The sequence below is a fragment of the Stigmatopora nigra genome, chromosome 22 (assembly GCF_051989575.1).
Source record: "Stigmatopora nigra isolate UIUO_SnigA chromosome 22, RoL_Snig_1.1, whole genome shotgun sequence".
In the NCBI taxonomy this organism is placed as follows: domain Eukaryota; kingdom Metazoa; phylum Chordata; class Actinopteri; order Syngnathiformes; family Syngnathidae; genus Stigmatopora; species Stigmatopora nigra.
This window is the reverse complement of record NC_135529.1, coordinates 1852561-1876335: the sequence shown is the minus strand read 5'-3', so window position 1 is coordinate 1876335 and position 23775 is coordinate 1852561. Positions and strand designations below refer to the sequence as shown.

Here is a 23775-nt window from a genome sequence, read left to right as displayed (position 1 = left end):
ACCATTCCATTTGAAGTGCTCCAGACCCTGTGATGCTGCCCCCACTGAACGGCAACTGCCTCCGTCATCTTCATTCGACTGGCACTTTCGCTCCCAGCGGGTGGTGCAAAACAAGGTGTGAGGGCGGGATTGCGTCCACTGCTATTCTGCCTTTGACTAATCGAGGAAATATTTAACCCTATATAAAACTAAAAGATTGAGGTACAGTGGCATTATTTTTTTTTTTTTTGAATTCTGGCTTTGAACATGAAACATCTACATTTAAAAAAAGGCCCTGTTCTTGTTAATGAAAGAGTCCAGAATTGAAAGTGTGTACCAACCAATATGTTTCGGTGTATTATTGCTGTACTGAAGTAGTTGGATGATAAAAATACTGCACTTAAGCATTTTAAACTGCTCCACAATTGCTCTGAAGTCCATGTTTTTTAAAAAAACATTTTTTTAAGTTGAAATGCAACTACTAAATCAGCCCATTTTCAAACATAAACAATCATCCATCACCATTCACAACAACTTGTGAACATCTGTTTTCTCACATCAGTTTTAATCCACCATTAGATGGGAAGAGGAAATAAACATGTTTTTTTTTGTTGTTGTTCAGTCACAACACAATGACTACCGTTCCATCCTCCAAATAAAAAAACAAAACAAAGGTGCAATAATTTGAACTTTCATTGAGATTTTTGTATGAAAATTCTATCACTGTATAAGAAAAATGTAAAAGAATTGGTGTTCAAACAACAGAACAAAGCCAGTTCTTATGCATGCATGGAGTCACATTGGTTCCTAAGCAACAGGCCACTTCAAAACGCACACAGCAGCTTTTCAACAGGTTTCAACAACTCTGTATGTCACATCTGATTGCAACCTTGAACAGCTCTGCTTGCTTTTTGATACAAGATGTCTGGATAATTAGTGCGGGACAATGAATCCGCATTCAACTTCTCTGCAAGGTGTACTTCAGCAGCGCATGGAATCAACATTCCCTGACAAAACCTGCTGTCGCCAGGCAAAAAAAGATGATATTCTGAAAAGCTTTACTTTTGAATAGTCAAAGTATCATTTGTTCCATAAATGTCTTAAAACAAATTCTCTAGATCACAGAAAAGCCTGAAATGTGTCATATTTTCCTAACAAAAGTATATGTGATAGAAAGTTTGCAGGCAGTTGAATATTTAAGAAACGTTTGTCCAAAATCAACTAGACAAAACGTGCTAGCAAGACAATAGTTTAATTACAATTCACACTTCTTCCAACAAATCCACATATTTACAATGTGTAGTTCGTCTATTACAAAGTCAGTTAAATCCCAGAAAGTACTGAGGTTACTTTGGAGATCTAATTAAGTGAGTATATAGAAAGTATGCTATAGAGTGTACTGTAGGTGTTCCTGCAACTCAACCACTGGCTCACTCCCAAGGGTCTACACTAGTAAGCCATTCCAAGCAAGCCATGTTATAAAAAGAAGGGGGGTGGCAGCCATAAAGCAGAAATAGGATGAGGAGATTGACTTCTTTTTGCTGGCTTCTGACCCTGAGCAATCACATGTAGCTGAGGCTGCCTGGGATTCTACCTGTCAATCAACGACTCACAATGGAGCCCGGTCAATATGGGCTACAGGAAAAAAAACACATTCTTTGAATGTGCTTCCACCAAAAACGTCTGCTATAAAATCAGCTCTGTAAAAATTTAAAAAAAAAACAGATGCAAACACTGCATTCATACATAAATACTATGTATAATATATAGTATTACCATATATAAACCCAAAGGATGAATATGTACTGTAGGATTTTGAATAGGTTTGTATTTCAAATGTTGTAATGAATCTGCTGAAAGGGTGGAGGCTCTCGGGAATAAAAAACATTTGATTTAAGACTATTTTATAATGTTTTTATTGTCCATTTGAAAAATATTGCTAGCCGTATCTATTATGACAACTCCTTTGGGTTCTGCAGCAGGCGAAACAGCCTCGAGGTGACACTATATCCTTCCACCTCCCATCGACTCGCTGCGGCACCTACGTGCTAATGACAATCTGTCACGATCTTAATGAGGTGAGCTACTTGGTCACGTGCAAAAGAGTCACTGCTTGAGCTTAGAAATAATCGCATAATGAACAAGAATGGAAGTAATTACATTTGAACAAGCATTTTGTTACAAAAGGGAAAAACTGGAAATCTGACATGACAGCATGTATTGCGAGCCTGCCAAGCCACAACGCATCCCCTTGGGATTCCCAGACAAGATTATCATGTAGCCTCACAGGGGAATATGAGTCACATGCGAGTGATGACCATTGGGGCAAATCAATGATGATGTCATTGGCGATGAGTGGATGCATTAATGGAAAAAAACAAAAGGTCGCAGCCACACACACACAAAAAGTTAACAATTGATGCAATGGCTTTTCTTGGCATCTTAAACTATAGCAAGACTTGTAGTTTACTTCCTGAAGCTGATTTTTATTGTCTGTTTCAATTTGACCTTCATGACCTTTCAGAGAACATGTGACAAGTTAAAAAAATATATTTTTGTTCAATAATTAAGGCCATTGTAGAGTAAAATAATGTTTTATACTAGTTTTTGTATAAAATTGGTCCAAAGTAATACTCCAAAGTTGTTTGTTTTCATATTATTCAACTCGTTGCAAGCCATTAATGGTGATGAATGTCCAATTCATCTAAAATGGGAAGCCTGTTGTTTTAGTGGAAAATTTTAGTGAAAAATGTGCATGAAAGAAATTATCCCGTATTTACTTTACTAAAAACTCCTTCACATTGGCCAGCAACCCCCTTTCAGTGTCAAAAAAAAGTTCCTTTGTTCAGAAGGCAACATGTGGAGAGACACCTTTTACTCCGAGAGGCCAGTGTGAGTGATCTTTGCAGGGGTGCTACACGTTGAGACAACAATTTCTCATTGGGAATGACCACCATGTTCAGAAAACACGTTCCCGTCCACTCGGCCATTTGTGACAAGCGACTTCTACAAATCACCCCCATAATGGCCACCAGCCAGTCTTCAAAGGATCCTTTGCAATTAATTTACCGTGACAAACAAGAGAAGCGCTGAACCGCACAAAATGGTCTTTTTTTCCAATAAATCATTTTGCCACAGATGTTGTAGACACACCTCGTGATGGATTATTACCAATGTTGATACATTTACAATATATATTGCCACCATCTTTCTTTACAACAATACGCCAGCACCTGATTGTTCACGTCGTTTAGCCCTATTTTCCGATTCAAGTCCTCACACAATCTTAAAATTCATTCATTCTTGTTTACAACTGAACATAAAAGACTTTCTTTTGGAGTGAGCATAAGCGGATATGGGGCACACCTGCTGGTAATCCGGACAGGCTTGTGATTCAGCCTCATTTTCAGCAGACACGTGTGAAATTCAAACATCTGTGAACACACACCGTAGTCATCTGCAGACTCACTCTATGAATACATTATTTTGACGGACCAATCAAACACCGGACAAGGGAGCGAGAGAGCGTCACTATCAAGTAGCGTGAATCCATTACATTATTTTTGTTGCTCCCAGTATGGGCCCATGCAATACCATATTCAGTCATTTTCCCAGCCAACTGTGGACTTGGACTCAAAGCAAGGATTTTTTTGCTGATAAACATGTCTAGAGACTCCATGTTTTAACACAAGGCTCCATGTAGTCAGTATGAGTGGCTAGTTATGAATAACAATCTGTAAATGTACCGAGCAAACACCCACACACATTAAAATATGCAATGGTCCAAACCAACGTGATCAAACAAAGTCATCACTACTCGCTGCCCTCAATTAGCTCTTGTGGGACAATTTTGGCAAACCTCCCGTTTTGGAAGCAATTACTTTTGACATGCTGGGAAGGAAATTCATCTCATAATTAAAAACCTACGGATGAGAAATATGCAAATACGCTATCAGTCTTGCATGTTGCAAAAGTAAATTCATGGCTTATAAAATGTTGCCGTCCTATGAAAAGCACATTTACTTTCTGATTTGCAAGTATAAAACTATGTCGATCTTACAAAGTAGAAAAAAACATGAATTTCTTGATAGAGGGAGAAAAAAAATATTGATCATTTCCACACCAAATTTAATTAAACTCTTTCATGCACAATTACCTTTTTTACCCTTACTTGGCAATGATTTAACCAATTGGCTGTCATTAATGTCACACATTTCTTTTAAATGACCAAAATAAGTCACTTTCCCAATAAAGATTTAAAGGTCTTACAACTTTTCAATTAGTGTCCTCGAAATGGTTAATTTTAGTTCCTGTAACCATAATTGCAACAGCAAAGGAAAGCCTTTTAAATATGAAATCACGGATAAGATTCATTCATTCATTTTCCGTTCGGTTAGTCCTCACAAGAGTCCTAGATAACATCTCACGGGTATATTATCAATCTTATTGAAAACTGCATTATAAACACAAATGCACAAAAGAAAAAAAAAAAAACTCGAGTTGTATCCAATCAGACGATTTGATGGTATTTTCCTCCACTACTGGCTGCTACAGATTTCGTCATTTTATTAGTTAGGTTGGAGATGGAAGCAAAGCACTATAAATTTGAACATGGTAATAAACCCACCACACCAGCCCTGATGTCTGTTAAGATAAGCAAGTGTGAAAATCCAATTCACTCTCAGATTGTGTACTACTACCTTGCATGATGTATTGCCTATAAAAAGGTCTATTTAAGAGATGATTAGGGGATGGATACTCGGACTTCTCAGACCAACCAAAGCAAGAGCAATTTAATAACTAATAGGAAGAGAAAGATTTGTACTTGTCACAAGCTCCTTACATAAAAAGCCTCATTTTCAGTACTCATAAAGGGGGATATAAATCTTATCTTTTCCAACCTGCCAGGATTATCAACAGACACAGCCAGCAATACTATTGAACGCATAGGAAAAGCCAAAAATTCATGTTTAAGTGTAACAGAGGAGAACATAAATATTGCCAAAATTCCATGGTGGACCCCAATCACAAATAGGAATAAATAAAACATGTTCAGCTTCATTTACTGGCAACAGAGAGCCAAGCAAGCCTTTCATATCAGCTCCAATCTGAAAACCTTTTCCACAAATCCAATTAAGTCCTAATTGAGCGTTATAGGGTTCATTGATTACGATAGAGTCCGTGCAACACAATGTACCAGAAAAATGAAATTAGCTATGAACTCCCAGAAGGCCTTTGCATGACAAGATTTAATACCGTGACAATATTTTGGAACACGACTCAATTTGAACCGACGCACCAACAACTTTTGTGAACCACATATACATGAATAAAATCAATGCATAATTATATATAGGGGCCAAAATGGAAATTAGTGTTGAACAATGTATAAGAATGTTAACTTACATAAAGGGAGACCATGGCGATTAATCATTCATTCTGATGATGTATCCATTTCCTGTGGAGAAAAGGAGAATGTCATGAAAAGGCCATTTGGGCAGAGGACAGGAAAGGCTTATTTTCCCCGTACGCATGGAAACCCTCTTTGAAAGAAGAAAACTATATAGACAAAGTTCAGTACTGTTAAATACTTCCTAATTTTCATGAATGACCTTATTTGACTCATCATCCAATTTTCTTAAATAAGTGCATTCTCAAACATTTACCAAAAGCATGATCTTTTTTTAGGCAATTTTCATCCGGTATGTCAGTCAAATTCACCCGAAAAACACATCGGCAGAATTTTCAAGTAGGAGTGCTTATTATATGCATCACGCTGACTGTTTCTTAACACGTAATCGGAGAGAAGTGCAAAAGAGTTCTTTCACAACATCTAGGTAATTGTCAAAGGATTTTGGTCATAATTATTTGAAAGACAGGATTTTTTTTTGTTTATATACTTTGACGCACTTAGTACAGCTTTTAACAACTGAAATGACATGATAAAAGAATACCACATGACGATACTGTCATTTAACAACCTAAATTCAGTTTTCTTTGATTTGAACTTGACTAAGTGAGTCACTGCTAAATGTTTCACAACACTTAAGCAGTTCAATAAGCAGGAGAAGCAAGATAGAGATGTTCAAAGTCCTGACACACATTCATATCATGAGGCAGACATACAACAAATAAGTGCAACTTGTCTTTCACCTGTATGCCACGAAGTAAAAGTGTTTTGATGGCCTAACATAGTAGATCTTTTGGATAGATAATAAGGTAAGGTGTCTCATTGAACTGCAACATGTCATTTCTCAGCGTTTTACATCGGAATATGTATTTGTAAACAGTATTCATGCTTTTGCTGTTTCTATGATATCACCTTCAGCATGTTTTTCAGCAAACTGTTAAAGTAAATCAGCTACTGCGCAATGCATTTTGGGGATTTGTAGTTTCGTGCTGTGAGCTTACCTGGAACCACACTTTCTTTTTAATCAAACATATGGCGCCTTTCTCTCTCCTTTTCTTTGGTTTTGGTGTATTTTTTTACACAATACTATGTCCACTACACGTGCAGTATGGAGTAAAAACAGGGGTGCAAAGTCACAATGGAAAAAAAGGTAAATCTATCGATATTTAAACAAACTAGGATGGTTAGACCAGGCTACCTCTTTGGTGGCATATAGAAGTGGAGCCTGTATTGATGCTTTTACGATAGCAGGTTGGATAAAAGCGGTATTTCTCTACTTCCCAGGAGACGTTTAGGCCGTCACCCAAATAATAAAGCTATCAGTGTCTCAACACGATCATTGGTCAGGTGTAGTGAGTCGGTGACTTTGCTTTGCTTGCAAGCCAGCCTTCCGTAGTTTGGCACGATCAAAGTGCTCCCGTGTGATGTCATTGGAAGCGTTCAAAGCATTCTTTGTTCAGTGACCCCTTTATTTGCCTGGCTTCTCTTTCTCTCCCCTTCAGCACTTTGGATGTGGTGGCTTACTGTGCTTGAGAAAGACTCTGTTAAGTTGAAAGTTGTGGTGCGCTCTCAACTAAGTGTGGTTGTAATCCCGCCATAATGAGTGTGTGCAGACGTGGGGCCAGCGTTGCGAAACGGCCACGCTCTCAGATCACAGCTTAACAAATCTGCAATCGTCATCTTTTTGTTTTTGGTTTTTCTTATTTTTTTTTGCATGGAACTCATGCGCTTATTTTAATTTCAAATATTAGGATCAGAATGATTGTATTATCGTTGTTTCTCTGACCTATGGCCATGTCTGTCTGTTTAACACTCACACACTTTTGTTTCACATAAGGGGCTTTTCGAGAATTCCACCCCCTTAATACGATTTCTGAGCTCCACTTTTTTTTCCCTCCGAGTCTTTTGTACGTTTCGCAAAGAGCTTTATTATGAGTTTTACATAATACAAGGTGAAATGTTATTCAATAAAATCTATGAATATTTTAACGCTTAACAGTAAGCACGCTCCCTCATAGATATTAAGTTGCGTTATAAGTGAACACTGATAATAATGATAGGCAAAAAGTGTATGCTTTCTGATGAAATTCTGTAATATTGCTGTGAATAAAGTGCATAGTACTCACAATATAATTGGTACAAGTTAAATAAGCCCACTTATATCTTCCTTTAAGTGCTCAAAGTGTTTAAAAGAATCTTAGCTTTACCCCCCATCTACCTCTTAACTCACCCTTAGCAGGTCACGTTATCCAAGTATCTGGGATACCGCAAGGGATGCATATTTAAGTTGTTTTAAAAAAAAAAAACACTTATGTTATAGTGCATTTAGAGAACAAGGTTACCAATTGATGGCATTCCAGTAGATTGAAATTAACAACCTAACTAACTTTTCCACCAAAAATAATTAAAGTATTGTCATCTAATTGCTTCATTAATATTCTTTTTTGAGCATACACGATATTACACTGTTGCATGATGAATAACAAACATTTACCATTATACTAGAAAATCATTTTCTGTGTTGAATGACTTAAATACAAAAGATCGCTGTTGAAAACTGAAACAAATCCCTTAGTTTTTAGTCTACCCCAGTAAACTTTCATTCATTGAAGACTGTCTATTGCCTGAATTACTTTCTAGTGTCTAGTCTAAATATGGTAACTGATTTCCACTGGCTGAGGAAACTCAATAATAATTTATCTGCGATTGATAAAGTGTCAAGTTCAGCCAAACATGTTCTTGATCCTCATCAAGGAGTGCCTCTCTATTCTCAATGTAAGGCAATGCTGCATCTTAAAAAAAGAACAAGCATTATCATTATGGAAGGCCACATAGCGTCCTTCATCTCTTCATCCATCTACACACACAGTCCCAGCTGTAGTTTCATAATAATGCACACCTGACTGGCACTCCGGGTCCAATAACACAACCTCACAAGTAGACGTGATCCCGGTAAGAAGCAGGTGGCTTTCCAGATTGGTTGCACAGATCTCCACTACTCCCCTCCTTTCACACACACATTTTATCCCCCCCATCACAACCCCAAGCCCTCCACCCCCACTCTCTCTTCCCAGTCTGCTGGCGTAGTGGTAAACGGGGCCTACACCGGGTGGACAAGGCGCGTCGCGGCCCAAAGCCGTCACGGTACCTCAGCGCCATAACAGGACCAAAAACAGGGACCGGGATAACCAAGCTGAAACCCCTAACCAGGCCACAAGGACACCTCTACGGTTAAAACCTGGCTGGAGTTTGTGACTCACTATCACAGCAGCGTGTCGCTTTGAAATTGTGGTGAGAAGTTCCTCCGTTTTCAAACTTTGGAAGTGTTTCAAAAAAGATACGGCGCCATGGATAAGGATGCTCTGCTGGACTACGAATACCCAGACCTTGACCCTGTACCCAAGAAGCTCAACACAGAGTAAGTAAAATGACTTCAATTTGACTATGTTGTGACTCACATCTAAGTTATGAAACATTTTGGCATGAAGTTGGTGCTTTAACTGATATATTAGTTGACAATTGATACATTTTCTGATACATATTCTGCCAAAGTGGGACTTCTGTTAAGTTTATAAAGGGTTACTCACTGCCATATTCCCAGAAATCCAATTGTTTTTATCTCCAACAAGAGACAAGCAAAAAAATTGTCTTATCTGCCTTTAAATTCAACACAAGGTTAGTTTTCTTTGAGCATAGTTCATTTTGACTTCCCAAAGTGCAGTTTGCTCTTAAGTGTAGGTTTCCATTCTTAAACTGTCACAGATCATAAATAAGAACATTATATTATTCCACAATTTTATCCTTAGACGAACCTTGAGATGGGTTTATGCGAAAAAGAAATGGTCACAATCAGTTTTAAACTTCGCTGAGTTGTGGTTCTTCTATCTTTAATATATTTTTGGGTGTTTTTAGCACTTTTGTCAACAGTCCCGATATCCTGTTTAGAACCTGCGACTGTAGTGGTGAATTTTGACTTTGCTTTCAATTGAGATGTGGTTTGATGTGATGCCAGCGTTTTTACGCTTTGAGTGGCCGCCAAAGTGCCAATTCAGCTCAATGTTTGCTCAGGTGAGGGTCTGTGGTCAACTCTGTCCATCCTGAATGTTGCTGTCCGCCACATATTCATCATCTGTACTCCACAAGTAATTCCAATATCAAAGTAGTAATGACTTCCTCATGACCAGGCATTCCTGTGTTAGCTGTGCAGGCACGTAACGTGAACATAGGCGTCAGTTGTTTCCTGCATCACGCTGATAACAATCCGGTTAAATGCAAATCTCTGCTTCGGGATTTCAGCTGCCACAAAAGGTCCTGATGATGACGTGTGAAAGGTTTATTGAAGTGCAGGCCTGCTCACTTACTCAATTGAGGCCTCGTGTTACAAAACACGCTGATTGTTTTTCATGTGTGTGTGTGTGTGTGTGCTTTGTTATTTCGTTTTTTTATTTCTATTTTTTTTAGAATTATTCCTCAATGTGACCCCACTGCAGATGACAGACTCTACCACATATGCATCAGTGCAATATCAGTGAGTTGCACCTTTCCCCATGTTCCACAAATTTACACTATAATTAATGTTTTAAGCAAGCTTTGTGATTGACCAATAAGAAGATGGCCTAAAGTCAATGTATGGTATTTTATTACCATCAAACTACACAAATCACATTGTAATTTGTAGTCTTTTGTTGTATCTGTTGTGAAACATTTAGATACAACTCCCATGTAGTTAAGCCACCACCCAAGACTGACAAGAACACTTGTCCCAAGACTTTTAAGGAATTGTTCTTGAGATGGCCTGATTAATTTTGACTAATGTGTGGTCAAGAGTTAGTTCATCTATGTCAAATTTAGAGCAAAGCATTGTATCTTTTGCTTTGTGTTTCCTCAAAATGTACCAAGTCATAAAAGGTCACCGAGCTCCCACTGCTCATTGATCTTGACTAATGATGTTTCATTGAAGCCTCGTCCACGGGGGGCTCTAATTAGGCACTGCCTTTTGTGGTGGGCTATCTACATCCACTCCACTTATTTTTTTGTCTGAAGCAGAGTAGGCTTAAACCTGAAAAAGAAAGCTAATGCTTCATTGGCGATGCTGGACTGTGCATATCTCTTAACTAATGTATCTCCTTTTCCAGCTTGTCGTCATGGTGATCCTGGCAGTCTTAGCCAGACGTACAAAAAGCGGCAGCAAACAGAGAGGACTCTTAGGTTTGCTTAGGTGAGGCTCTGATAAACTTCAGATAACTACAAAACTGTACATTTTAAATTACATTTAAATTAAAAAAGCAACATTATTTTAAAAATGTGCAAGAGGAAATAAGTATTCATGATAGTGTAGCATTATATGTAGTCATTTGTCCTGTAGTATTATGTGAAATGGAAAACTACATTCATAATAAGCATCTGTTCACATTTTTAATAGTTTCTCCAATAACTATAGCCTTTATAATACCACAGCATAACCAAACTCTTGATTTCACTCTACAACCACACAAAATCTATTCTAATCTTGAAATCCAGTTCCACCCTGAACAACTCCACCGATTTATGAAGTAGAAAGGACACCTAAAGCAACGTTCTAATGCTTGTGAGTGTGGGGAGGGGGAAAAAACAATGTAAACCGCAGCTAAACTATGGTTTGGATACTTTATAATTACTCTGTCAACAAAAATACTGAAAAAAAATATTATCATCACATTTGCACACAGTGTCACCAGTATGTAGCCTCTAAATACCTGCCACTTACTTTCCACAGTCCGGTCAACTTTTTGGACCATACACAGCACAAGGGCCTGGCAGTGGCTGTGTTTGGAGTGCTTTTGTGCAAATTCTTCAGCATGATCATATCACCCAATCCTCTACCCTTCCTCACAGAAACCAAGAACAAACGTGAGCTTTTTCAGTTGTCCTTGTTTCTAGATAGAGTGATATGTAAGATTTTCAGTGACCTCTGCACACACCATTACGCATTTTGCTTCTTTTCTAGCCCTGGCTTTGTGTTGCTTCCAATTTAGGAATTGGGTAATAAGATATTTGAAATATTGAAATAAGATTATACAAGAAACTGCTAAATGTTGTCAATCTGCTACTTTGCACATTCCCAAAACAATACAAGCTTTTATAGATGTTAACACTGTTTTTCTACCTAATACATTTAGACTAAAATATACTGTAGTTTCTGAACTTTCTGTTATTAGTCTGAATTGTACAACTTAATATTGAAATGATTTTGTGTGCCTGCAGAAAACTGGATGATTCTTGGAGTATTCTTCTATCCCGCCTTTTACTACCCTCTCCTGGCATGCGGCACTCTTCATAACAAAGTCGGCTACGTACTTGGGAGCCTTCTATCCTGGACACACTTTGGTGTCTTGGTTTGGCAAAAAATTGATTGCCCTAAAACGCCACAGGTATAGCTTGTAATCTTTGCTCAAGTCGAGAAACGGTCGTCTTGTAACTAAAGATTCTGGGATAAACTGCGTTACATTTTACTTCTTGGAAATAACTACTATATATTGTATCACCCTCTGTCAAGTAGATCAAACTGTGGATATGTAAAGGTATATATTAGTTGTGGGCAATCAGAATGGATGCACTCATTTCTTCTTTTTAAAGAAAGGGAGAAATTCATGATCAGTCATTGATCAAATGGAGATTTTCCATATTTATCATGGGCTTTTAAGAACTATTGTTTCACCAGGAAAGTGGCAAAGATATAATCATTTATTTGCGGCTATTGAACGGGTGTCCAAACCAGTCCTCAAGGGCCGCAGTGGATGCTGGTTTTCATTCCAACCAATAAAGAATCTACATTTTTACCAATCTGGTGTTTTCAAACTGAAATCAGGTGACTGGAGTCAGAAGAATTCTCATTGGTTAAACAGTCTGTGCTAAATCAATTGGAACAAAAACCTGTACCCAGTGTAGCCCTTTGTGGAATAGTTGTGACACCCCTGGGCTATTCTTATTGTGACACCCCCTTTTTTTTTTACAAATAATCTGCTGTTTTACAGAAAGCCAAACTGTTTTTATTTTATTTTTTATTTTTTAGATACACAAACACTACTTACTGTTCTCCAGCCTGCCCCAAATTGCCTGTTTGGCTTTCCTTAGTTTCCAGTATCCCCTTCTCCTTTTCAAGGGCCTAAAGGGCACTGAAAAGAACAATGTTACAGAGGTAAGTCTTCATATTTGTAAGCGTTATATTATTGCATCTGGCAAGTTTAATCTCCTCTCCAGTTGATAACTGACTGAATAACATTTTAATGGATTGCAGCTACTATTTACAAAGCTTTGCATGTTCCAAACAAGCTTTACAAAAGGTGAACAGTACGTATTTTCTGAATGCACACTCACTGTAAGAGACCGTTGCCATTTCAGTGTGCAACTTGTGCCGTTTCTGCTGATGCAATGTGCCAAAAGCCTGACCATTTTAAGTAGATTTCATGTAATTGGTTTATGTTTTGTTGTTGATCAGATTAGGGAAAGGTTGCTGTGTTTTTTCGCCAACTAAACCCAATGGCATGTTTTCCTTCATGTTAATCTTTTTTTTTTCTTTTTTAAACGAATAACTTGTCTAAGATGTTAAAAAATAGCTTGGACACAAATTATTTAAGTGGAAAATGTCAACTTAAATGACGACTATATGTGATTTTTGATAGATCTTTCCGGGAAATTTACAGTTTCTGACATGCAAAAATCATACCCAAAAGAGATTCTTTTTTTTAAACTTTTAAATTTGACGTGGTGTAGTTATTCTCATGTCTTTGTTAGGATCTGACCTGCTGCTACTACAGCGATTACGTGAAGAAATTGCTTAAAAAGAAGAAGCACAACAAGATAAGGTAAGCGGGCCATAATACAGTATCTTCTATTGTCTTAGTAAAAGCTAAAACAAATAAAATAAATAAAACTTTGGAAACAAAACATCATCTCTGTTGGTGATGAATACCATGAAAATAACCACCAATGTCATGTGTTGTATATTCCTTCCACCCCAGCCTATCCAACACAGAGACCCCAAAGCTGCCTCAAAGAATAATGAATGGTGTGAAATCTTATATTTACACACCAGAGGAAGGTGAAATTGCCTTTTTCGTTTTCCTGCCTATGTATTCCTGCCAACAGTTTTGACAATTTAATTTTTATTCCCAATAGCTTTCAGATTCCCTCTAAAGTTAGCCATATCTGGAGTGGTGTCATTTATCACACTTTATCAGGTAAGCCATCATCAGCAACTGTTGACTATTAGCTTGATATTGTTTTGATGAATGTTTAACATTTTAGGTCGGCCTGCTGCTAATCATAGCCGTGGTACCGTCACTCCAAATCGCCCGCCTGGGGGTCGATGAAGACATTGCCAATGTTTTAGCCGGCTTCCGTATCGTTCTCTCTCCCGACAAACATGAAGTGGTCCGAATAGTGGTCTATTACATTTGGTGTGTCGAGGGTGAGTATATCAACAAGCAAGACAAAGTCAAGTCACATTTATTAAATTATTTGACTTATTGACAGTCATAGTATTAAAATGTAAAAAAACAGAAGTATACTTTATCACATCGGTCTTACAAAAAACATAAAAAATACAGAATAGAGATGTTTTTGTTTTGTTTATCCTTTGGCAGTCTGCTACATCTCAGCGATGACTCTGTCAAGCCTCGTCAACTTGGCAATGTTCATGAGGTCCATGGTTCTCCATCGGTAAGGACACCATTTTTTTAATCTTCATTCTTTTGCCCCATTTTTGCTAAACTTTGCTAAATTCCCTGCTCTCTCACTCAAGTCAAATAGCCCACTCGGGTATTCTTCTAACATAATGGGGTAATGATCTTCCAGACAGATAGTGCAGCATTTGTTCTGCATGAACTGCTACAAGACGTGAAAATTGCTATTAAAATGAAATGTTCAGCTATTAAAGTCAATTGCTATTCACTTGTCTTCATGCTTTCAATGTGCAGGTCCAACCTAAAGGGGCTTTACAGGGGAGACATCTATAATGTTTATAACTGCCAGAGGAGTATTCGAGCTTCCCGGCCAGCTTTGGTTTGCTGGATGGGATACACCAGCTTTACCGCAGCTCACGTCTGCATCGGTATAGTTGGAAGGGGATGCGGGGCGGGCGGTGGGGGGAAACGGTGTCGTATGTGATCCCGTCATCATGTTTCATTACTTTCAAGCATGAAAAGTGACTCACGCTCTCCACTTTGTAGCCGTGATGGTCCAAACCATGGTGTTCTTCCTTTGTCTTCTCATCACTGTCTTCCTTATTATCATACCCATCCTGCATGGACAGAACCTCATCCTCTTTCAGGTCTTTTGGAGCATGTGGTGAGCACAGACATTGCAACTCACAAGCTAATCAGGTTCTAAAAAAAACTCATTTTACTACCAACAGTTACATTACCATTCAAAAGAAGGGGGTGACTCAGAGAATTTTGTGTTGTCTATGAACACTTTTTTTCACCAAATCAAATAGGTTGCAAAATTGATAGAATATATAGTGAAGTCATTGATGAGGTTAGAAATATCTATTTATTTTAGGTAATAGGGAGAAAAATTTTCCCCACTACAACGAAAATTGTTTGTTATTTGCACTTTTTGCATACTGTAGCATCAAGCTTTGTTCCACAACAGCTCAATTGGGTTTAGATCTGGTGAGTGTGCAGGCCACTCACTCTATTACAGACTGCAACTGCCTGCTTCTTCCCTAAGTAGTATGAGATTTGATTTTGCCAAGGACAATGACTCAAAGTAAACCTGTTTTGTACCATTAGTAGCAGTTAAACACAGCTGGTGGAATCTGCTCGATTTTCAAATGCAAACAAATAGCGGTGTTTCTCTTCACTTTGTCCATCTAGGCCTTTCTGGTTGATGATTCTGCTGTCTGTGCTGATTCAGCATATAACTTCCAAGTTTTGGTTTATCAAACGGATATCTGGCACACGAGACCTCAACAACAGGTACTGCAGAGCTTTGTAGACAATGAAGTAGACATGATTATTCTGGGACACAATCTTCTTGTGATTTTCTTTTAGCTTTGATACAGCATATGATTAGTTTGAGCCCTAGCATGTTGGAAAGACTCTTTGCATTTATATGTTGACTCTGCTGAATGTAACTGGGAAAAGTACAGAGTAATATTACTTGATATAGATAGAATTTTAAGTAATTTAATGACTACATTACTTTTTAAAAGAGTGATCTTTAATCCGTAATTAGATAAGGCCTACAATTATAAGAGTAACAATGGATTGGGAATTACTGATAGATGATTTTGTACAAAATGACTTTTCTTTAAAGTAGAATTAACTTTATCTCTCTCTCACACAAACAGGGGCAACCTCTTCCTGCTGACTTACCTGCTTTTTCCAGTCAATGTTCTGATCGGGGTGATCCTGGCAGCCTGGCGCATGATGGTCACAGCCTTGTTCAACATTGTTCACATGGGACGCATGGACATCAGCCTGCTGAACAGAAATGTAGAGGCATTTGATCCGGGTAAGCCTCTTTGGATACCGTGCAAGCATGTGCTTACCACTTGCATTACAAACACATTCATTGTCTGCTAAATAAGTATTGCGGGAAATGTCAAACTGGTGTACACATCAGATGGGTGAGCTTTACAGATGCAACAAATGAGAAACAATGTTATCTGCCTGCTCTCAAACAATATCTTTAACATTTCACATCACTACATTTTGTTTCACTAATGTGTTCTTTTAATGACATAATTGATCACTCAAAAGGAAACCTTAATATAACACTCAGTAAAAAACTAAATTACGCACTGAGATGTTGGCTGGAACTCTGCAACCATAAAGAAATGAACTGAGAAGGAAATGACAATGACTAAATGTTTGAAAAAGAAACAATCAAGAACAGCTGGGTGACACAAGAGGGAACCAACAGGAAGAGGCACCAGGGGCAGGAAACAGCAGGTGAAATTAATGACTAAAAACAAGGACAAGTCACATAGAGGGGAAAAAAAAGACAAAAAAAAAAACAAATACTGATCTAAATAATACTTCATATCCAAGTAATCTGGAGACAGATGTTGTGATAAATATTCATGGGATTTTATACTTTCCTTTGTTTACTCTTCTGTATTTATTACAGGTCATGTGAATAATGAGATGTATCTTAACAGGAACACTTACACAGAAAAATCCATGTATAATATATTATATTTTTACTCATTCAATTTCTGACCCGTTTATCCTCACAAGGTTGCACTCTAATTGGACATCTTTTTCTGAAATGGCTGCAGTTTTCAGACATCTGTTGTTAGTGAAAGCAGGTGTTAAAAAAAAGGAAGGGGGGGATTTGATTGTATGGCTATTATGTGTGATTGCCTCAAAGCCAACATGGAGGGATGAGCTACATGTTTAGCGATTTTTTTCTCTCTCTTTCTTTCTCCATGGCCACCCCTTGTGTCTGTCTGCAGCCTACCGCTGTTATGCTCATTATCTGAAGATCGAGGTGAGCCAGTCCCACCCTGTGATGAAGGCTTTTTGCGGGATGCTGCTGCAGTCTGCAGACAGGAAGAACAATGTCGCACAGCGGTCACGGGACATTGAAGAAGGTGTATATCACTTAAAGAAAAAACATCCACATCCTAGCTAACACAACTGACTTCACCAAGTACAATTAGTAAAAAAAGAACTTGTTCATCAAAACATAACCATTCAGAAAATATTTTGGGTGGCTAGTGATGCTTGAGCATTCTATGGAGGTCTCGGACACATAATCCCATCAAGGCTCTGTCTCACACACGCCATAGAAATGAAAGCCGATCTGATTTAATATGAGAAGAGCAAATTGAGTCACGCGTGGAATAATTCACGGTCCTGCGGCTTACAGTCTCAATAAAAATGACTCAAAGTATTCAGCGGTCCACTCCGGCCAAAAAAATAAAGAAGTTGCTATGGATTATTTATCTGCTTCAAGGCTAGATATTGGACAACAGAGTCACGGATAAACACGGGGGGTTATACTATACAAATACACATCAGGGGCCTGATAAATGTAAAAATGGGCCCACTTACTTATCTAGATAATGACAATAATGTGGTGTACTACATCAATTAAATCTTTTGGAGCCGATTAGGCAGATGAGCTGCGCTAATGGCCTGGTTACTATTCATGTAGTCAAGGGACTGCAGCGTTCAGGGTGTTAATAGTGATACCTGCCTGCCTGTGTGTGGGTGGGTTCCATCACGCCTAGAGGATTACAATGTGATTGCTTTCTATTATTACCGCTACTGTCATATCTGGAGGGTCCGCTGTGGCCTTCAAATATTACTGTAGACCAGAAAACGTACACAATATTAGGTACACTGCATAGCGATTTAATAAAAAAACGTGGCATAAAAAGGGAAAAGTGGTCTGAAACAGGAGTATCACAAATGTCATTTTTACTTACCGGGTGCAAAAGACACTAATGGATGTTGGATTTGGATGTTCTGTGTTCAGGGATCCAGTTGGTCCAGCAGGAGAAGAAACAAGTGAAGGTGTCGAGTGGCAAGCGAGCCAGGAGCCACTGGCAGCTCATCTACACTCTGGTCAACAACCCCTCACTGGTGGGCACCAGGAAACACTTCCAGCAGCGCACGGCCACCGACAGCTTTGTGAACGGGAGCCTGAAGGGCAGCACCAAAGGGGGCGACAGCAAGGAGACCTGCAACTGAACAATAAATGACGCACTTTCCACTCCTTGTATAGATCCATAATATCCTGTATGTAGATCATTTTGCTTCCATTCTCCTTTGTTCTGGGTATGGACTCACCCTGTGTGTGTCAAGGATGGGGTGGGGGGCACATTTTCCATTTGGACGGAGGCGCAGGTTCAGGCAACTATATCATAATGTGGAATTCTCCTCAAATTATAAAGCTAATTCATCTGTTGTCACTTCAGATCACGAAACTTGGACAAAGCATGTGTTAAGCAATATTTTAACAGGGTATTTATTCCACCAAGTGACTTTTTTTTTATACAGATGAGGAAATTTCCATGAACTGGGCAATCAGTTGTCCTTTTATATCAAATTAGAATTTTGTGTGATTTCAAATTACTTGGAATTTAGAAGGATCAATAACATACTTTTATTGTGGATTTAAACATGACTTGAGATTATATGTTTAGGTTTTCAATTTCCAAAATGTCATATTTCAGCGAAAATCCCTTGAATAACCTTATTAAAATATTACAAAACATTCAAATGTACATGTTTTGCATCATATACATAAAGAGGGGAAACAGAAGCCTCAAAAAATAACATAAATAACCGTTAAAATGGGCATGCAGAGGAAATTTCTATACATTATTTCCCCCACTGCATTAAAACCAGAGCATTTTTTTCAAATATTTTATTGTTTCCACTTACAAGAAATCATATAAAAACATTTTAAAGATCACGTTCGTTTTTTTTTCTTTCGTTTTAACATTATATTTCACAAAAAACCGCACTATCGAGGTACAAGTACAGAAAAGCTGACGGACAGACGCTCTCCTGCGTCCTTTCGTTTGGGGTGGGGGGGCTTCATAGAAACTCATTTAAACAGGGGAAAAATATTGTACATGGCTTCACAGTACAAAATAGACAGCAGCTACGTCGAAATAAAAGTCATATAGTTACGATTATAAGAAAAATCACGAGTAATAAAACAGCATCATGCCATAGACGATATACAATGGCTCGGTAAAATCGCACATATTTAAAGCCTCACGCCGCGTAAAATGATATATACTATATCAAATTTAAAGCAACACTATACGAGTTTAAAATGCAGCGAACATTGTACGTTAAGTCGTTTGACGTTAATCACTTTTTTTGCAACCAAATGCGGCCAATTTTACCTGAGAGGCGCTTTAATTCAACCACATATTTAAAAGTCCCCTTACAAAATTGATTCGTGCGCTTCAAATTTTTTGGCAATGCTTTCTCTTTTTTTTGCATGTTTGGTTGTTTAAAAAAAATCCCTATTTCTTTTAGTTCATATTTAACAATCAATTGCTCATGCACAATCTATTTAAAAAGGCCCTCATTTTTTGGTATTTGTGCCAGATTTTTTTTTCAAATAAAATGTGCTTTGGCAAAATAAAAATGTTTGGAAACTGCTGGTTTAGTTTTAACCAGTCACTGCCATTTTACTGGTAGAAGCAACTCCCCCCGGTTTAAATGGATTGGACGTCTATTGGCGTCAATGGCGTGAAATGAGTTAACAATGTCACATTTTCTAGCACCTTTTTTGGGGGGAGGGTGATTAGTTTAACATTACAATCTCAGTGACTGGTGATTTTTTTCTAAAGTTAAAAAAAAGAAACCACTCAATTATTTGAGGATGAGAAGGAGGATGAAATAGATCTTACGAGGCTCTCAGCGGCTCGACTGCTTGTAGTTTCCGTTGATCTCTTCCGAGATGTTGACCGCCTCCGCCCCCAGCGGTAGTCTATCGCTGTACTCTGAGCCCACCTCAAATTCATCCTGGTTGGTCTTGGATGACGATCCGGGGATGGATTCGGTAGCCAAACTGCCCTCGGCTTCTCCCTCCAGGGGCTCTCCCTCCCCCATCTCGCTGGCGTCTAGGGTCTTCTCCGATTCCACCAGGGACGCTCTGCCATCAAAGTCCCCGGTCATTTGCTTCTCCATCTGATCGGGATTGTGCGCTTTCAACACCAGCTTGTAGGTCTTTCCTTGGTATTTGTACAGAAGATGGCAGCAGGTGGCCCCCAGTAGGGGAACCGTGGCCAAGCCCAGGAGGAATATGCTTACCACCACAATGATGAGAAGGGAGGGGATCTTCTTCCGGGTGGCGAAAACCACTTGGACTTGGCAGTCCTGGCCCCCGTAGGTGAGACAGAGGGTGTAATTGGTGCCTGGGTGTAAACCGGTGAAGTGGTAGGAGTTGACGCCTTCCTCGATGTTGGACCACTTAATAAGGGAGTGTCCGTTTCCGGTGTCCACGCAAATGTAAAGCATGTCCGGGCTCGCCTTCCCCGAGGACGACTGATACAAGCCCAGGGGTTCACGGACCACCGTGTCCGCGTCGTCGTCACCTTGGCTGAGGTGAAGGTTAGCTTGGCTGCGAGCAAGCTGAAGGGGGTTCAGTTTGACCTTGGCCTCAGTTTCGGACACCTCCAGCGCAATGACGCCAAAGTCGAAGGTGTACTGCTTGAGGTCGTCCAGGCTCATGTTGAAGGCGTGGTTGGAGACGTATTCGCTGCCGTCTCGCACGCCGCACTTGCTGGTGAACGTGGGGTCCTTCGGAATCCCCGCCTCGCCGGCGCCGTCTTGTTTGTCGGAGCTGATCTTGGACCTGTCTTGACCCTTGTTCCAGTTGATCACGTTGTTTTTGGAGCTCTTAGGTTGAATAGGCTTATTGAAAGATGGGCGAATCTTGTCTATCGTGGAATCCCCCGTTGCGTGCTTCTTGCTCACGGCCGGGGAGAGTTTCACCGTGGTCTCGGCTTCGCCCAAATCGTTCACTGCCACGCAGGTGTAATTTCCGTCTTCCTTTTTAGTGAGGCGGGGGACGACCAAGGTGCCGTTTTGAAAAACCAGGAAGCGACCGTTCGTGGTCTTGTCGTTGATCGGCAAGTTTTGGCCGTTGTCCGCGGAAGGCAAAGGAAACAAGAAGTTCTGATTGCCAGCGATGACCTCCCAGCTCACCAGAGGTTTTGGACTTCCCTTGGTTTCGCAGTTCAAAACCACCAGGGAGCCCTCGACCAGATCTGCGACGCCGATATCGGGCTGCGTGGTTATTGTGGCGATGGGAGCCTCACAGTCCAGTTTGGGGAATTTTGTCACCGTCACACCCTTCAGGTTCACCGGGGTCTCACAAAGAATGGAATTGGGCTCGGGGACGGAGATCTTGGTGGAGGCGATCCAGTCCTTCAGCCACTCCAGACGGCAGGAGCACGCAAAGGGGTTGTTGTAGATCTGAAGGTGGGACATGGAGGACAAGGCTTCGAATGTGCCTTGAACGATGACGGTGAACTTGTTGTTGTTAATGCGGAGTGAGCGCAGATCTTTCAGCGTTGAGAAGGCATCTTTGGGGAGGTTCTCCATTTGGTTGTTGTTCATTTTGAGAAGCTGCAAGGCGGTCAAATTCGTCAAGTCCTTCCATGGGAAGTTGACTATTTTATTGTGGCTGATGTCCAGGTTGCGGAGTTGAACCAAAGGAGCCAACGTGCCCATCTGAATGGAAACGATCTCATTGTGGGCCAGCCAGAGAGAGGTGACCTGGGTAATGTTGGCGAAACTCTTGCTTTTTAGAGATTTGATCTTGTTGGCTGAAAGGCCAACAGTGGTCACGTTGGTAGGCAGACCCGCCGGAACGTCCAGCAATTCTTTGTAAGAGCAGTCGGCAAATTGATGGGCCGTTTTGTCCTGGCAAGTACACTGCTCGGGACAGCAGCGCACGCACGCCAGCAGAGTGGCCCACAAAGCCACGACCACCATTAGTCTCGGCGCCATTTTCTGCACCTGAGAAATGCACATTGAAAGGTTGATGAGTGAGAGATGTTTTCGGAACGATTTAAGAAAAAACACAAATTTACAATCCTGAAGTTTAGCAACCTTTTTAAAAGAAGACCCATATATGCATTTAGAAGGCAATGTTGAATGTTTTTGAGTAGTTTCCTCATCTGTGGACTTACGGGATATTAAATGTTATTTTCTGGGTGGCAGGATTATGGCGGCGCTTTTCCGTGAATGACCCAAACGAGGGACTGAATTTTTTAAATTATAATTTGACAGTAATGTAAGGCTTTTTGAAAGGCAAACATCTATTTTCTCATGTCATTTCTTGCAATTATTTCACCAACGCTAATCAGATTTCAGATATCTTTCACGTTTTAGAAAAGCACTACAAAAAGGCAAAAACATATTTTCTTTTAGGAGAATGGCTCACAGAGTCAGATAGCATCATTCAGTCTTCTTTTAACCAAACAATATTATTTTGTAATGTGGAAAAAAAACATTTTGAAGATAGGAAGCTCAGGAATTTATATTACACTACATTTCATCTTAAATTTGGACCCAACCTTTCCTTTTCTCAAGCACTTATCTTTACTACATGGCAATTTCTCATTTGAACTTTCTATTAAACTTGATGCACATAAAAATAAAAGCTAAAACACAACCCAATTTGTAAAACAGTGCCTCTATAAACAGTAATATTTGATCTTATTGAGGTGTTCTTTCATGCAATTCCATTTCCCAACATTTCCTTACTTTTGTACCAACAATTCATCAAAGCCTTTCTATCTGTTTTGTCAAGATAAAATTCTGAATGGACTTACCTGTACCACAGTATCTCAAACCACGCTTCTATTCAAACAAGGTCCACTTTTTACGCCAAAACTTGCGAAGAAATGTTGAAAATGTCTCACAGAAGGATCATTTCACGTGACTTTTGCTGTTGTGGGGCGTCGGAGGCAACATGTTTTTGTCCCGGTGAGCAGTTTGCGGTCCTCGGATGATTTTTCTCCCCCACTCTCTCACATCTCTCTCGCATCTCTCTCGCCTTCTGCTGTTCCGAGCGCGCTCCCGCCTCCAAGAAAGCATCGTCGGGAGCGCGCAGCCTCTCCCACATCCCGAGCATCTCCATGAAAGATGCTGCAGCTCTGCGTTCTCCAACTAAATTCATAATTGAAGAGCTTGATGATTAATTGATCAGCCAGACCTAAACATAATCTTTGACCCCATTCGGCTTGCCTGCAGTCCTTTTGTTTCTGCACAAAGGAGAAACAGATCATTTTCACAATAATATAAAAACGGTGTGCACATTTTAACCACAGGGCTTGAAATTAAGTATATGTAGTAAATTTTTAGTAAAGCCAATACTACTTGGACGCCCCAAAAATTAATGTTTTTGTAAAATTGAAAAAAAAAAAAAAGTAGTGTTCTGGATTTGAAAAAAAAAATAGGATACACTTACCAATGTAAAACTGGGACCAATCTGAATGGGCAAAATTCACAGTTATTATCTTTTATACTTAGAAACATTTTTTTTTTAAAAAAAAACATGTGTGTTTGTGTGGGTGGGAATGGGGGGCAGAGGGGAAATAAAGGTTGGAATGGGAGGGATTTTACAAGAGAATTTCAAGTTGTGACCACTGACAAATTTGAACGCCCTGCTCAGGATTTTCGGTTATTTGAGATCACAGTGACATCTAACGCTAACATTGTGTTATTACATATACCTGTATATTTTTTATTATTAGTATTAATAATGATGATGATAATGATAATATTGATACTAATAATGACAATTATAATTATTATCATAATTGTCATCATTAGAATAATTATTATTGTCATTATCTTCATCATCATTATCATTTATTATTATATCACATTATAGTATTATCATAGTTGGTTTAA

The 23775-nt window shown here is 39.3% G+C and overlaps 2 protein-coding genes and 1 long non-coding RNA gene across 5 annotated transcripts; 1 reads left to right on the top strand and 2 right to left on the bottom strand.

Annotated features, from left to right (window-relative positions):
• Positions 1 to 6022: 6022 nt before the first annotated feature.
• On the top strand, positions 6023 to 18097 carry LOC144215646 (receptor for retinol uptake stra6-like). 3 transcript variants are annotated; one of them, XM_077744703.1, is made up of 18 exons: positions 6023 to 6198; positions 8437 to 8807; positions 9851 to 9917; positions 10525 to 10607; positions 11145 to 11278; positions 11633 to 11799; positions 12441 to 12566; positions 13163 to 13233; positions 13390 to 13469; positions 13547 to 13608; positions 13676 to 13838; positions 14014 to 14089; positions 14347 to 14480; positions 14599 to 14716; positions 15247 to 15348; positions 15723 to 15886; positions 16833 to 16970; positions 17861 to 18097. In XM_077744703.1, exons 2-18 carry the CDS (start codon positions 8737 to 8739, stop codon positions 18073 to 18075), a joined length of 1971 nt encoding a protein of 656 aa, XP_077600829.1. In that variant the 5' UTR covers positions 6023 to 6198; positions 8437 to 8736; the 3' UTR covers positions 18076 to 18097. The 3 variants fall into 3 exon arrangements, with proteins under 3 accessions (XP_077600829.1, XP_077600830.1, XP_077600828.1); XM_077744704.1 differs by lacking the exon at positions 6023 to 6198 and adding an exon at positions 6398 to 6539; XM_077744702.1 differs by lacking the exon at positions 6023 to 6198 and having other exon boundaries at positions 8319 to 8807.
• LOC144215647 (uncharacterized) lies at positions 13861 to 16295 on the bottom strand. Its single transcript, XR_013330464.1, has 3 exons — positions 16177 to 16295; positions 15748 to 15852; positions 13861 to 14669 (listed from the first exon to the last, which is right to left on the bottom strand). It is a non-coding gene; the product is annotated as an uncharacterized LOC144215647 (long non-coding RNA).
• Positions 18098 to 18799: 702 nt separating the features above from the next.
• LOC144215645 (immunoglobulin superfamily containing leucine-rich repeat protein 2-like) lies at positions 18800 to 23744 on the bottom strand. Its single transcript, XM_077744701.1, has 2 exons — positions 22692 to 23744; positions 18800 to 21873 (listed from the first exon to the last, which is right to left on the bottom strand). The coding sequence occupies exon 2, from the start codon at positions 21862 to 21864 to the stop codon at positions 19765 to 19767; it is 2100 nt and encodes a 699-aa protein (XP_077600827.1). The 5' UTR covers positions 21865 to 21873; positions 22692 to 23744; the 3' UTR covers positions 18800 to 19764.
• Positions 23745 to 23775: the final 31 nt, after the last annotated feature.

What these genes read in the sequence shown, in the direction of transcription:
- LOC144215646 (XM_077744703.1), top strand. Translation starts at nt 8,737, where the DNA reads ATGGATAAGGATGCTCTGCTGGACTACGAATACCCAGACCTTGACCCT. An exon ending in ATTGCCCTAAAACGCCACAG is followed by an intron (nt 11,800 to 12,440) that starts GTATAGCTTGTA and finishes TTTATTTTTTAG; the next exon opens with ATACACAAACACTACTTACT. An exon ending in GTCACGGGACATTGAAGAAG is followed by an intron (nt 16,971 to 17,860) that starts GTGTATATCACT and finishes TTCTGTGTTCAG; the next exon opens with GGATCCAGTTGGTCCAGCAG.
- LOC144215645 (XM_077744701.1), bottom strand. Translation starts at nt 21,864, where the DNA reads ATGGCGCCGAGACTAATGGTGGTCGTGGCTTTGTGGGCCACTCTGCTG.